This window comes from Nicrophorus vespilloides, unplaced genomic scaffold (genome assembly GCF_001412225.1).
Source record: "Nicrophorus vespilloides isolate i.1.1-1 unplaced genomic scaffold, Nicve_v1.0, whole genome shotgun sequence".
NCBI lineage: Eukaryota > Metazoa > Arthropoda > Insecta > Coleoptera > Silphidae > Nicrophorus > Nicrophorus vespilloides.
The window spans coordinates 3,435-18,532 of record NW_017099806.1 but is presented as its reverse complement, the minus strand read 5'-3'; the positions used below and the strand labels follow the sequence as shown (position 1 = coordinate 18,532).

The following is a 15,098-nucleotide window of genomic DNA, read 5'->3' as shown; positions in this document are numbered from 1 at the left end:
GTAAATTCCTTTATTGCATCCATAAAACCCGGACGATCTAGATAACTTTTTTTTCATTTATACACAGGTATTATGCTTTTGTTTCCAAGGCTATGGCTCAATCCAGTGTTAAATTAGGTGAGCACGATGTTCGTCAAAATCGCGAAAAGTACACTAATCAAAATAATATTGATAGCCATCGGTGGTTGCATAATCATCGGACTGGTGGCTATACTTCTTGTGATCGAGGATGAACCAATTGAGGAAATTGATGAAGTTGAGGATACATTGAGATTCGTCCAAGTGGTAAGCTAAGAATAACGTGGAGTATGCATAATTTTTGATAGCTTTTCAGACATGGAGATAGGACACCTGATGAGAAGGATCTCTATCCGAAAGATCCTTACTACAATTACACGTACTATCCTTACGGCCTAGGACAACTAACTAATGTATTTCTAAGTAAAAGCGAGTATTTTGTTTAATTTATATTCGATGTTTAATTCAAGGAAGGCAAATTGAAGGAATTCAACATGGGTAAAGAGTTGCACTCAAGGTACAAGAGCTTCTTAGGTCCTGTTTATTATCCGCAACTTTTAACTGCCATTAGCTCAGATTACTCCCGAACCAAAATGTCCTTACAATTAGTCCTAGCAGGATTATTTCCACCTACATCTGAATACGCTTGGCACGACACGTTGTCCTGGCAACCAATTCCTTACGAGTACACCAAATACCGCGATGACTACGTAAGTTCACCATTTACGTAACGTTGACTTTTAAAGTAATAAACAAATTTGTTTACAGCTCTTTTTTGCAGGACTATTTTGTCCCAACATGTACAAAGAGTATTTGAAAGTGTTAAAACTCGGAGAAGTTCAAGCTGTAATAAAAAACGTCTCCGACGTGATTGATTACATGTTGGAAACGACTGGTCTCGATTTACATACAGATTTATCAAAAGTTTGGCCTTTATATTTGAATTTTGAGACGCAAGTAAATTATGTTATTATACACTAAAATTATTATTATTTAAAATCTTTATTTTTCAAGGTCGAATTAGGTTTAGAAATACCTGAATTTGCACAGAAATTCTATCCACAACCATTGAAAGATATGGCTATTTACCAGTACTATTTAGTTACTTATAACAAAGAAATGAAGAGACTTGTGTCAGGTAAAAATAACAACTTGTTTAAAAATCATTGAAAACAATGTTAATTCCTTTGTAGGAAATTTACTTAAACGTATGATGCATGAAGCTTCTTTGGTCAGGAATACTCCGGATTCTCAACACAAGATAGTCCTATATTCTGGACATGAAATGCATTTGGGTGGAATCTTGAGGATCTTGGATTTGTATTATCCACATGTGCCACCGTACGGCGCCTATTTTGCATTGGAAATGCATGAGATCGATAACCAATTTGGATTTAAAGTAAGTTTTTTTTCTCTTATATTTCACAATTTATTTATACTATAAGTATATAAAAATATACTATAATATTTGATTATTTTTATAGTATAAAATTAAAAACTAATTAAATAATACATTCAGTTGAAAATATAAAAATAATATGACTGCGAATTCTTCAAAAGTTTAGAAATCAAATACATATGAATTCAATTCAAATATTCTCAATTCTGTAAATTATAAGTTTACGTGAAAGTAAATAAAATATATTTATAATTACGTAATAAATAAATATAAAATATTTCATTTTATCTCATAAAATAGTTAAATTGAATTAATTGCATGTATTTAAGCTTAGCAGTTTTCACTTAATTTCCTTTTAATCTATAAAATTAGAAAATGATCAGAGTAAAACAATTTTTCATTAGTAAATAACCTTGAATGATAATTTTCTTCATTAAAAAACATAATTATATAAGATTTCAGAGACCTAACCTTCAGTTTTGTACTCTCAATAAAAGATGGCGCAGGTAGTAAGCTTTGAGCTTGAATTCAACCAAGATTTAAATCTAAAAACACGGAGTTCTGAACAAATGACAACAATTAAAAATTCGATCAATTAGCTTAAATAAAATCAGAAATTAGCAAATAATGTTAACACAAATATGAAAACTTTTCAGATCCATATCGGTTTTGTAAATAAACAGTTCTGGATTAAAAATAGATTAAGGACATCTATTTATTTATATATCTATCCCAATTTTATCAAAATGAGACTCATTTTTTTTTTTTTTTTTTTTTGTAGATTTACTATCATGATTATAGCGAGAAGAAAGCAAAGCTATTGAAGCATCCGGGCTGCGAGGAATTTTGCACTTACGACGAGTTCGTTAATCTGGTTCAAGATTTCTACTATGACCCCGAATACTGCGGAGCCTGAGTTAGCTAATGGAGCACAGATAACGCTGATAGGAAGAAGTCATTTCAACTTATTTAATAAAGAATTATATTATTAAAAATATAAAATTGATTTGTATATTCATTAGATGACAAATATTCAGGAATAATATTTGTTGCATGACTTACACTACAGTAGAAAACCATTTTTTTTTAAATATAGGGAAAGACCGTTTATTTAAAATATATATAATTCATGAAATGGAACCATTTCAATGCCACAAGTCTTTTTTGAAAAATATATCGTATTTTTCTTAGTTTTGGAACTATAATTTGTAAATATTAAAATAAACACGGTATACCTTACTTAAATTCTAAGTCAAAAAAAATGTCTTAATTGATGATATTTTTTTTTTCGAATGATTGGGTACAAAGTACAATTTTTGATGAGTTATGATGATTCCAATTGAGGCGTGCGTAACAAAAAGAAAGTTCTTATCACAGCGCTCAGTTATATGAATTATACGTCGGGAATAGTCTCCAGTTGGAGTGCACTATCCGCGCAGATAATGGACATGAAGCTGGTGTTGATACTGCTGTGCTGCTCTGTGGTTTGGTGTTCGAAGCTCGAGTTGGTTCAAGTGGTAAGTGCGATTGCAAATTCTGTTTGTGGATGGTAATTATTTGCCTCCAGTTTTTCAGGCACGGCAGTAGAACTCCGGAGAAGAAAGATGTGTATCCGACGGATCCGTACACCCTTGATGATTTTATGCCGATGGGTTGGGGACAGCTGACAAATGTAACGTTCTCTTCCTCCTGTTTTTATATTTCGGGACTGCAGTAAGTTTGTTTTGTTATCATCAGACTGGGAAGCAGCGAGCGTATCAATTGGGGAAACTGTTGAGGAAGCGATACGACTCGTTCTTGGGGGACATTTACACGCCGGATATAGCAGTGACGACTTCCACCGACTACGACAGGACAAAAATGTCTGCTCTCTTGGTATTGGCAGGGCTATTTCCTCCAGCACCATCGCAGAGATGGAACGAGGAGCTCAACTGGAACCCAATTCCTTATCACATGGATAAAACTGATTACGATTATGTAAATTGCTTTTGAGGGAATTGACCGCATGTATGTTACAATACGTTTCGGTGTTTCAGTTCATAAGACGACCGACTGGTTATTGTCCCCAGTACGTCACCGAGCTAGATAAGGTCCTTGGCTCCGAGGTTGTCAAGAAGATGCTCGATGGTCATCGGAAGACGTTAGATTACATGGCCAAGCACACCGGGAAACCGATGGACACTTTAATGGACGCGTTCCGCCTCTACCAAACGCTCAACGCCGAAGCCAACTTGAATATGACTCTACCGAAATGGACGGAGTCAATATACCCGCAACCCTTGGAGCTAATGGCTGCTCAGCAGTGCTTCTGGGAGAATTACTCAGACACTCTGAAGCGATTAAATGGAGGTACATACGTTCTCTCCAAAGTTAAGTATATCTCCGATGTTTACTAACTTAATAAACTCGCAGGTCGGATATTAGGGAAAGTCATTGAGAACATGATGGCTAAGGCGGGAAATCTCACCCCTGGGAGGAAAATCTATCTCTACTCAGGCCACGAGAACAACGTGATTAATATACTGGCCAGTCTGAAGCTCTTCGATGCGCACGTGCCCAAATACAGTGCCGCCGTCATCTTGGAGCTGCACCGTTTGCAGAGCGACGAACACGCCGTTAAAGTAAGGATTCCGAACCTCGGGAATCTGGCATTCTCAAGTAATTGATCTGCATTTGCATAATGTTTAGGTATTCTACGCGAGGGATGTCTTCGATGAGCCCACTGCCATGCCGCTTGGAACTTGCGAAGATAACCTCTGTCCCTTCGATAAGTTCCTCGATTACACAAGGCCATATGTGCCTGTTAACTACACCGCCGAGTGCCGGTCCGGTATAAATTTGGGCTAAATTAATATTAACTACCTCGACAATATTCCTCTCCACACGGACTTTATGTTAATACCTCCAACACGAACACACTTATTTATTACGGCCATAGTATTCCAATTTGGCACAATTGCAACTATTGTCCTCTTATTTCCACGTCGCATAGTATTAACTCGCATCGCCTAATCTCATTTTATTCCTTCCGTTCCCATTACCCAATCCCAGCGCATTCCGCTTCTCAGCGATTAAATAAAACATGCATACAATTTTTATTGTATTTAAACTATTTGACTTTTAAATGAACTCATAGTCATTGTTTATAATTCCATATTCATATAAACACAAACTAAAATGGTGTAAATAATACACATATTTTTAATTATTTTCGTTACAACTTTCTGTCAGAAATAAGATCCTGTCAACTGTCATCCTTTGTATGTTTCTCATTAAATAAGAGATTTGTCGTCATATCATACAATGTATGTTATACATATTTAAAATAACCCAAGAGCTCAATCAACAAGAAGATGCAGACATAATTCTGGTAAAATCATATGAAATCTAAATTTACATAATTTTTGAGTAAATAATTTCTATGTCTCGAATAAATCATTATTAAAATTACGTGATGAAAATATGTGTGAAATTGTACTTTGTATCATTTATATAACTACTATTATATCAGTTTCAGCATCATCCATCATCAAGAAATTGTAGTTGACATATATATGATCCCACGTCTAATACAGAAACAGCACACGCAAAGTATTATTAAAATTGCATACGCATATATAGGGTTTCCCCTATTATTACAAAAGTTTAATGACGCATTTTCATTCACAAAAATTAACAATTTACTTTTTCTCAGTCAAATATGTAAAAATCGAAAGACCCAATTAAATTGGTTAAAAAGGTAAAGTGTGATTTGAAATTATTATGTTTCTAATTATAATTATTAAAAATGACAACAACAAATATAAAAATGTAATATAAATATATAACAAGTATAATCAAAGCAAAATGATGATTAAATTGATAATTTTGGTAAACATTCTTGTATATTTATATATATAATATTATTATTATTGACAAGAAATACTTTCACTTATTATTGTTCATTCTGGACAAATAAATAGTATAAATAAAAATTGCAAAATAAGTTTTTTTTTTAAATTTTATCTACGATTAAAATAAGAACAATATTAATTGCATTGTATAATTAAATACAAATTATACAATTTAAAAAAAACAACTTTTATTGTAACAGTTACGAAAATTAAACAAAAATGAGTTCGTATTCAAAATTTCAATTATAAAAAAAATAAAATATTGCAAATGACTTAACTTCGACGTAATTTGTCTATGTCCATTAACAAATACCTAAGCAACTAAAACTGCATATGATGCGAATTCCCAGAGGTTAATGCAACATGCAGATAAGAATGTAACATGTTATCGCTGATAGAGTTTTATTAGTCGTAAAAGAGCGAAATGTGCTACATTATCGTCATGTTCGTGGGTTTTCGTAGTTAGATTAAATCTGCTTGCCAATAAAAGATTATTTGCTTCAATGGGGATTACATTTCGATAATCTGCATGTGCGTACTTATTTTTATGTAAAAAAATATATGTAATCAATAGACGCACAACATGTGATCCATAAATATTATGATTGTTCGATCTAAAATAAGCAAATAATTTGAAAATTGCAAAGTCATCTTCATTTATCTTTTTAAAAATATCGTACATTTAAGTGTTAAAATTGACCAGAAACGCTGTTATCAATAGTATTTTTTTATGTAAACAATACATTTACAATTACTACTATTTATTATATAAATACGTAATATACTGATTGAAATTAGTTACTTATATACAATTACCTAATTTATTACGTAACATATTAAGAATACCTCGGTCTGTGTAATGAATTGCGTCAAGTAATCGAATAGAAATAAAACACATAAAATGAAATTTAATTGTATAAAAAAATGTTTTCTACATACGTTTCATTTTCTAATTTTGTAGAATTTATTTTTGTTTTGTTGAATTAAAATTTCGATTGTTTTGAAATATCCTATATTATAATTGGAAGTTATTTGTAATTTTTCAGGAATTCGGGATTGTTTTTCTACTCAAAATTAAATATTCTTTAAGAAGTTAGCTTAAGATTCCAAATAAGTTTTAAATAATAAAAAAGATAATATAAGAAATATATAAACGTTTAAAACTCAAAATATACATTTTTAGATAATAAAGTTTAGACCAGAGATGGGCAAATTGTGGCGCGCGAGCCGCTTACCTAGAAATTTGATCCGGCAGGTACAATATTTAAAATAATGGTTTAAAAAAATTCATTTATTCTTTTGTTATTTTGGCCTATTACCAAAAATATTTACTCATCAATCAAGACAAGCGTTTTTCAACCATTTTACATCTGCAGAATAAAAATATAAATACAAATCAATACAGATAAATTCATAATTGAATGTGCAAAATATCAATTCAAATTGTTACGGACCAGTAAGAAATTTTTGCAGACCTGCACCGATTGTATTGGTTTATTCAATAGGATTGATTTTAGATTATATACAAAACTTTTAAAACTAACATGTATTGTCAATGATTTTATTTCACTTTATATGCTTTAATTATAGATATTTTAATACACATTTATTCAGTATCAATAGTTTGCAATATATTATATATATATTGTCATGTGAATCTGCTGCTATCCTTAACACTGTTATTGTCCATCGACTTGACTGAAGGTCCATATGCTGAACCTCATTCATTTCACTGTCCATCTGTAACAAACAATGGCCCTATTACTGCAAGCACCGAGAGGGCTCACAAAGGGCCTGGCTTGACCAGGATTTGAACCTGTGACCACTGACACGTTGGTAGGGCGTGATGTAAAATTGTTTTAATTATTTATTTCTGACTATTACAATAAATTAATTATATTTCACTAAAGGTATGACCGTTTTGTATCTAATAAGTTAAGTCGCGAGCTTTATGTTCGTGCATGGGTCGGCAACCTTTTTGGAACAAAGAGACATTTTTAAAATATAAGATCAGGGAACCACATTTAGCACTGCGATTTGCTAGTATACTTAACGTGACCATTTATTCTTTTCCTCAAAACGGGACATCTATGAATAAATAAAACTGTATATTTTCATAGTTTCTATTTACTAATAAAAAATACAAAAAAAAACACTTAAAACTACATACTTTATTTGTTCTTATATTTTTCTGAATTCTTGGCACGATTTCTGAAAATTAACTTTCGTAAGTAACATTGCTTTAGAACTTGGACATTCAGTTATGTTTGTTCGCTTGTCCATAACTTTCTATGGGTGCATTAGTGTTTCAATAAATCCTTTTTCAAAAACTTCATGCGTTAAACTTTGAATTTCCTATGTTTTTAATTTTTCAAAGAACATTGAATATTTAGATATATAGATAACAACTGCTATTTTAAGCTCCAAACATTGAATATTTAGATATATAGATAACAACTGCTATTTTAAGCTCCAAAGCCTCAAGTTATTAATGTATACAGAAGATGTGCACGCGCGACTTCGTTTATCGGACGTTGCTCAATAAAATCATTCAAAATAATTATACAAAATATTCAATTAAATTAGGAAATAATTGGTCGAAAAGCAAACGCAATCTAATCAGAAGTATTTGCAAAATATAACACTTATAAAAGTAAACAATCAAAACTTTTTTTTCTCTTCTATAATTTATCAGTATAAATGGATTTTACCGAAAATATCCTGTTCATAGTCCATGCATGCATAATTTTATTGTATGCATTTTTTGCGCATTACCTTTTACATTTTTCATACTACCAGGTCATACTGTAAATAACAATTCAATCGAAATAATTACCATCCACCCACATAAATGCGAACAATGGCAATTTTCCACGGAAACATTCAGGACATGATCGTGCGGCCACCAAAGTTAACCCGACAAAAAAATAACGCTGCAGAGGACATAAAATGTTTCAAACCACCCCACGCATGTTGCCCATAAATTTAACGAACTGTGCGCATTGTATTTAGTTGTTCCACATTCATTTTTTTTATTCCTCATCCTCTCAACCCATCCGAATCCCAGTGACGGCTTGTTCAACAGTTAAATCCACATCAGCTACATTTAAAAAGTGAAATAAAAATGTTCCAGCAGAATATTCAATTCCCATTCGTATTTACTGCATTTTGCCGGATGAATCGTTCCATTTTTTTTTATATATATTATATCTCACTATCTTCGTGGGATCAAGGAAATCTGGACATATTTCGAATGGGAAATGGGCCGTGGAATTCTGATGAAATTTCGGAATCCGGATGGATACAGGGAAGCCCGTTTTTACGACCGCATTTACCCTCGGAATCTACTGTTGAGGAGAGCAGAAAAAAAAGGATTTTTTTTTATTCCGGCAACCCCAATGAATTTTGAGCGGTGCAAATCTTTTGAAACTATAAATTGTGCATATTATTCTCGAAAGAAAAAGGTAACATTTGCAATTGGAATCCATTTGCGTTTTATCTAAACGAGGGCGGAAATAATTACAGTCCACTAGCCTCGAGGATGTTTTCCCTTTTTCTTTATTGGGTGCTTCTCCTTTAACCACTTTTTGTTCTTTCCTTCCAAAAGCCAACACATCCAGTTTTAGCTTCGCTCTTACGAAGCGAGATGCGAACAGTTATAGAAAGAGGTGGAAGAAACTTTCATTCGTCCCAGTTTACTTTTACAACCTCGAGTGTTAATTTTGCCCAACTCGGGAAACTTCTTGCAAACTCCGTCTGTGGCATGAAAACATATTTTTTTAAACGAATAACCGGGTAATCGTATCCTCGTTTTCCTTGAGTTTCAAGTTTCGGATTCAATCACGTAGTTTATTGGAAGGAGGACGGTTTCAATTCCTTCCTGGCTTCGTTTCTATTTAAGTTAAAGTCTCGCTGCAGGACAATAAAGGTGGGCCTCGGAGAGTTGCTCTCAATAGCTTCTGGTGTTAATACGGGCTTGCAGTGCGAGCAAATGTTGGCTATATCAGAACATTGTAAGCGCAATAATACCGTACACTTGGGGATTCCACCCCGTGCTTGGGCTCTACTCGTAACTTAAGAACGCCCTCCTGTGCTCTTTAAAACGATCCAAAGGCTGGTAAATAATTCACACAACATACGACTCTATTCAATTACTTAATATATATACAATGTTTATTTGAACTGTGTTTTAACTTCTTTTGTTTAAAATATTATCACATACAATTCTAAGAAATAAAATAATTGACATTACAATATAACATTTTTTTAATAAAATCATAATGGTATAGATTAAAGGTTGACAACACGTGGCTCCAGGACCCCATGCGGCTTTTTTTGTAAAGACACAACAGTGATTATTTTGAAAAATTCATTTCATTAGAAAAAAATAGCAAATTTAATACTGTGCTTTTTTCTCTATTGGAACTATAGTCCCAAATATACGATAAATAGTTTTTAACACCAGATATCGAAAATATTGATTTAACTATTATATAATTGATTACATCAACACATCAACAAAGATTTTTTTAATTTTGCAACCTTATTATATTTGATATAAAACATATGGCTTTTTATGGAATAAAATATAAAGTATAGAGAGAAGGCAATAAAATACATTTTTGAATACGTTTTACAAAAGATCTTCTTTTATTTATTTATATAAAATACATCAATTCTTCATTTAATACGGGTAATCACGTTCAACTGATATCACGTAAATGTATAAACAATAATATTGTATACTAATTTTTAGAAATTAGTTTTATTTTGATCAGTTAAAAATTAGTTTGTATTGAAATTTTCATACCAAACTATAGTGAATCAGGACTGATCGAAGCTAGACTTTACAAGGAATTGGTCTATATTATTTTCTAAAATCAATAATGTCATGTTTATATGTGTACTATATTTTTGTATTATTTTTTTAAAATCCTTTATTACTTATTAACAACCTGCCAACCTTTTTGGTGTTAAATAATGTGAAAGATTTTGATTAATTATTAATTGTTTACTTCGCACTAAATATAATACTTCATGTTATCTACATTTTTGTCATATAATTTTATCAAATTCCACAGTAATTGCTCCTAATGACGCAGCGCTAGTTTTATCTCAGTATAATACAAATATGGATTAACAAAACTTTAAAACATATTTAAGCTATTTAATACGTTGACATTGAATAAAATTTATTAAGAAAAACTAACAAACAAATTTATATCAACACATTAATTTTAAATAAAAAAAGAAGTGACTTGTGAAATAGTGCTCAAATACACTAACGAAAATGAAGGAAAAGAAAAGTTAAAAAAGAAAAATGAAAGAAAAATATATTGCTTTATTTCATTGTTTTTTTCTCTTTATACTGCCAATTCCCCTTTCGTATGGTTTATTTTGATGTTTGTACATATGTTTTAGGTAATATCTCAATTTGTCCGGTATCAAATAATTCCAATTATGGTCGGAACTATGCGAGGTATTGCTGTATATGGCAAGAAAAATAAATTAAAAAAGTTCATGATAAAAAATGAAATAAACACACGTGGACAAAACTTAAATATTTGAGACTTATGTTCAGTTTATATATCAAAATGTTAGAACTATAGCTAAATAATAAGCAAATTCTTTACAAAGTGATTCTGTAAGCAATGTGGTCAGATGTAACATTGTTAGGGGGTTTCAGCAAGAAAGTTCAACATCGAAATAATTCAGGGAATTTATTTGAAAACGCTGCAAACAGTCGCTAATTCACAATGCTATACACACAGCGACTTGCAAATGAAGATAGCTCGGAGTTAAATTGTATGTTGTTCATTTGAAGTTTGCTGAAAATTACCAAGAGAGAAACTTTTCTAAAAATCAATAACTTTCCATCTGAATATACAACATTTTATTATAAAATAAATTTTAATAATACTAAATATCTTTATAATTAAATACAATACAAATTTGCCCTATTTATAAATTATTATTAATAAATTAACTAGGTTCATGAGTAAATGGTGAAAATGCTGAAACTTGTAAATAAATTACCGTGAAAATCGAAGGATGAGTGTATATGCATGTTTATGGTTCTTGTAATAAATTTTGTTATTATTCTTTTATTTCTTTTCAAAGATTCAAAATTTATTTTATATTTGTAGATAAAATATAAAAAAAATACATAAAAATCAGTGAATCGATACTTTTGTGACTGTTAAAACGAACACATTTCTTGTTTATTATGCAGACAGGCAGTTTCCAACCAGTACTGGATCAGAGAAAAAAACACAAGTTTGTTTTGAGTATACAAGAGAATAATTTACATATAATATTCATAACCGTTTATCAATATTCATTTCTAGCCCTTTCTTTGCCCTCTTTCCGGCATCAAAGTGCTTGCAAACACGAGTGTGGAATTTTAATATACACTTTTTTTCTGCAACGCAGACATTCAGGAATAATTGATCCACGAAAGATCCTCGTTACATACAAACTTTGTATTCAGTAGTTAATAAAAATGAAGTGTTGTTGGGAAATTACTTTTTGATCATTTACATTTGGTGTATTTGATATGAATATAAATATAAACATAAACAATATGTTTTTACTTATAATTTTAATTATAATCTTTATGATACTGGTTTATTTCGGGGTTATTTTATCTTTAATAAAAACGTATATATGTATATGTATATGTAAATATAGGAAATTCATGTGCTAATATTTTGGTAAATAATATGTATGGTATTACTTTGTATAGTCATTGCTCAGTTAACGTACATAATGGAAAAAATCGAATCTCAAATTTTAATACAAAGAGATATTTTTTGGTATAGTTTTGTATTTTGATTCGCACTAACGTACTTGAGATTCTCGTATTTTAATTTAATTTCAGTCAAACAATGATGTTATATATTTTTACCTAAATTAGTATTTTATTCAGATTTCAATAGAAACATAAACAATTACCAAACAAATTGTCGCAGGTAAATTTTAATCTCAATGGATTTGTTCATGTTTTTTTTGTGTAAAATTGTATATTTTTTTTTGTTCTAACTGACGTGTTGTCATTCTCATTATTGTACTCAAAGTATATATGAATATACACATCACCATTGCTAAGAATTATTGTATTAAGCATTCAAACTTTTGTAATTTTATTTCAGTCAAACAAAAATATCATTTATTCATTACATAAAACCTTACCTTAGCAAAATGAATTGTAAGAAAAATAACTCGCGATGTTTTGCATAACGAGTGACGATTAGAAGCGCGCGCTTATTCCATCATTTTTAAAACTGTGTACACATATTATGTGTATTTTTGAATATGTTTCATTATACGAGCATTTCATTAAAAAATAAAAATCCGTATTTTTTTAAAGGATTAAACTCCTTACGCGAGGTTCCACTGTACTTAAATCAGATTTAAAAAAAAAAGTATGGAAAATCACCACACCAAGGTACACAGATTCATACAACAGTACATTTTTCGTTTGGATCATATGCTAAGAATTCTGGTATTCCGCATTTATCTGGACTATACATTTTACTAGTTTATGGTCAGATAATTATATTATACAGATTTTTCTAAAAAGTGTTATTAATATTTGTAATGTATCTATTAATTCATTCTTGGAAGAAGCACTGCATTAAATTGCCCTTTTGCATTTAGACGAACGTACTTAAAGTCCATACTTTAGTATAAATTAATTCATTTATATTTGTCGTACAAGCATATATTTTTGAACAGCAGAGGTATCTTTATCAACATTTCAATTGGACGTTAATGAAAAAAAAAACAGATTTAAATAAAATAATGATAATGAATTATTACTTACCTTTTTAATCATCTACAAATAAATGGGAGAAAATTTGCAAAAAGAAAGTCAAAGTATTTTGAAACCATTTTTTGTTTGTTTATTTTACGAAGCAGGATTATAAAACCAAGCAACAACGTATAACAATCCTTAAAACTAATAAATACAACGTCATTATTTAATATATATAATATATATATATATAACTGTTAGTTTTTTTGTGTGATCGATCTTTAATAAAGTTTCTGTCTTTGCGCCAATTCATTTCAATTACATTGATAATAATTATTCATACATTATATTTAATTAATTTATTATTCTCTCCATTTACATCCTCGGAATACCGTAATTAACCACAAACATATGACTACAGTCTAAACAATCATCAAGTAAAACCTATTTACAAATAGTGTTCCCTTTAAGTTCTCATTATATATATTTTTTCTTTTATTATAGGCAGTCTATTAATTAATAACTAAAATCTTAAAAGTATCGAAAACGAAAATGATTCCTATTTACTAATTAATCCATGTAAAAATTTATTTTATTTTTTCCAAAAAAAAAAACAAAAGAATACCAATGTCTTTGACGGAATCTACTTTCCGTCCACGAAAAAATATGTACTAACACCTCAAATCGCCCTTCGATTTATTTATTACATTTTATTTATTATTCAATTAATGGCACTACAGTATTACGTTCTCATCTCAAAACAAATCACAAATAATTGCTCTATCAGCGTATAATAAATATGTTCTTTTTTATTTCAATTTTTTTAATATTTTTTTCTTTTATTTTAGTTTCTCTTCTTTTTTTTATATATTATATAAGTATTCGATGATCTTTCGTGATGTTTAAGATGTCGGGTATTTAAAATATATAAATTTCAATGGATCATCAAATACTTTCTATGATTTATTTATTTTTATTTTCTTTTATTTAAGGACGATTATTTTTTTGTTTTTATTTATTTTTTTGGGCAATTCTTCAGGCAAAGATATGATCTGCTCCCGATTTCATTTCACTTTCGCTCGTTTTCTTTGGGGTTTACAAAAATATTCTCATTATTTTGTTCTTGTTTTTGAATTTAAACAATTTTGAGCAAATCGTGTGCAAATGAATATTATATTATTATTTTATATTATTGTATATTTTATTGGGCTCCCGATACTTTCTTTTGGAATCTTCCTCTCCACTCATCCGCTACAAACATCATCCACTTGATATCATCATCATACATTATTTACATTAACAAGGTACGGTTTTCTTTCCATTATTAATTGTATAGTCGTGATCTTTGTGGATTAAATTATAGATGGAAGGTAGTGTTACTGGGGTGGTGGACAACGGACTACCGTGGATGTTGCGAATTCTGAGAACTTCTTGTCGATTGGAATGCGATCGTCGTACAGCGTCGGAGCTTGTAGGATGATTCCTGCGGTACCTACAAGGACTGCCAACGTGAAGATCCATAGGAACAGACGATCCAGTACCATTGCAACGTACTTCCAATCTTCTTTTACCTGAAACATGATACATACCAATGAATTTACACAAAGTTACCATCTCAGTAAGATGAGTTTTAATGCATTAACTTGATTAATACCTGACTTGTAAATAAGTAGTTTGTATAAACCTTTATGTGAATAAAATATGCGATGATCAAAAATAGGTTAAACCTTACAAAATGCACCTCATATTTTTTGGATAGGTACATACTTTTGACTCATATTTGTCCGACCTGTAGTATTTGACAATCACTTGAACGTACTCAAAGTCTATTCAAATGTACAATTTTTATAATAGATTTGACAATTTGTGATAATGGAAAGTGGATTAACATTGAAAATGTGCAATTATATAAATCAAATGCATAACTATTATTTTTGCTCGAATATAGTCACAGTTCACATCAACATATAAAATAGATTCAATTTGAAAAGAAATCCGTTATATTTTTTGGAAATGAACATACTTTAGACAC

At 30.4% G+C, this 15,098-nt stretch overlaps 2 protein-coding genes across 2 annotated transcripts; one reads left to right on the top strand and one right to left on the bottom strand.

The window, feature by feature from the left end:
- Positions 1 to 4: 4 nt before the first annotated feature.
- LOC108565646 lies at positions 5 to 5,047 on the top strand. The gene is made up of 14 exons (XM_017925209.1): positions 5 to 117; positions 176 to 285; positions 327 to 431; positions 489 to 728; positions 787 to 975; positions 1,033 to 1,156; positions 1,212 to 1,417; positions 2,199 to 2,322; positions 2,762 to 2,934; positions 2,985 to 3,089; positions 3,155 to 3,394; positions 3,454 to 3,766; positions 3,830 to 4,038; positions 4,106 to 5,047. The coding sequence occupies exons 1-14, from the start codon at positions 93 to 95 to the stop codon at positions 4,262 to 4,264; spliced, it is 2,322 nt and encodes a 773-aa protein (XP_017780698.1). The 5' UTR covers positions 5 to 92; the 3' UTR covers positions 4,265 to 5,047.
- Positions 5,048 to 14,084: 9,037 nt separating this feature from the next.
- LOC108565655 (acetylcholine receptor subunit alpha-like) lies at positions 14,085 to 14,639 on the bottom strand (the record flags this gene model as incomplete). The annotated part of the gene is given in 1 exon segment (XM_017925218.1): positions 14,085 to 14,639. A coding segment is annotated over 1 exon segment (197 nt), but the record flags the coding sequence as incomplete, so codon positions are not given.
- Positions 14,640 to 15,098: the final 459 nt, after the last annotated feature.

What these genes read in the sequence shown, in the direction of transcription:
- LOC108565646 (XM_017925209.1), top strand. Translation starts at nt 93, where the DNA reads ATGGCTCAATCCAGTGTTAAATTAG. An exon ending in ATTTGAATTTTGAGACGCAA is followed by an intron (nt 976 to 1,032) that starts GTAAATTATGTT and finishes TTATTTTTCAAG; the next exon opens with GTCGAATTAGGTTTAGAAAT. An exon ending in AGCTCGAGTTGGTTCAAGTG is followed by an intron (nt 2,935 to 2,984) that starts GTAAGTGCGATT and finishes ATTTGCCTCCAG; the next exon opens with TTTTTCAGGCACGGCAGTAG.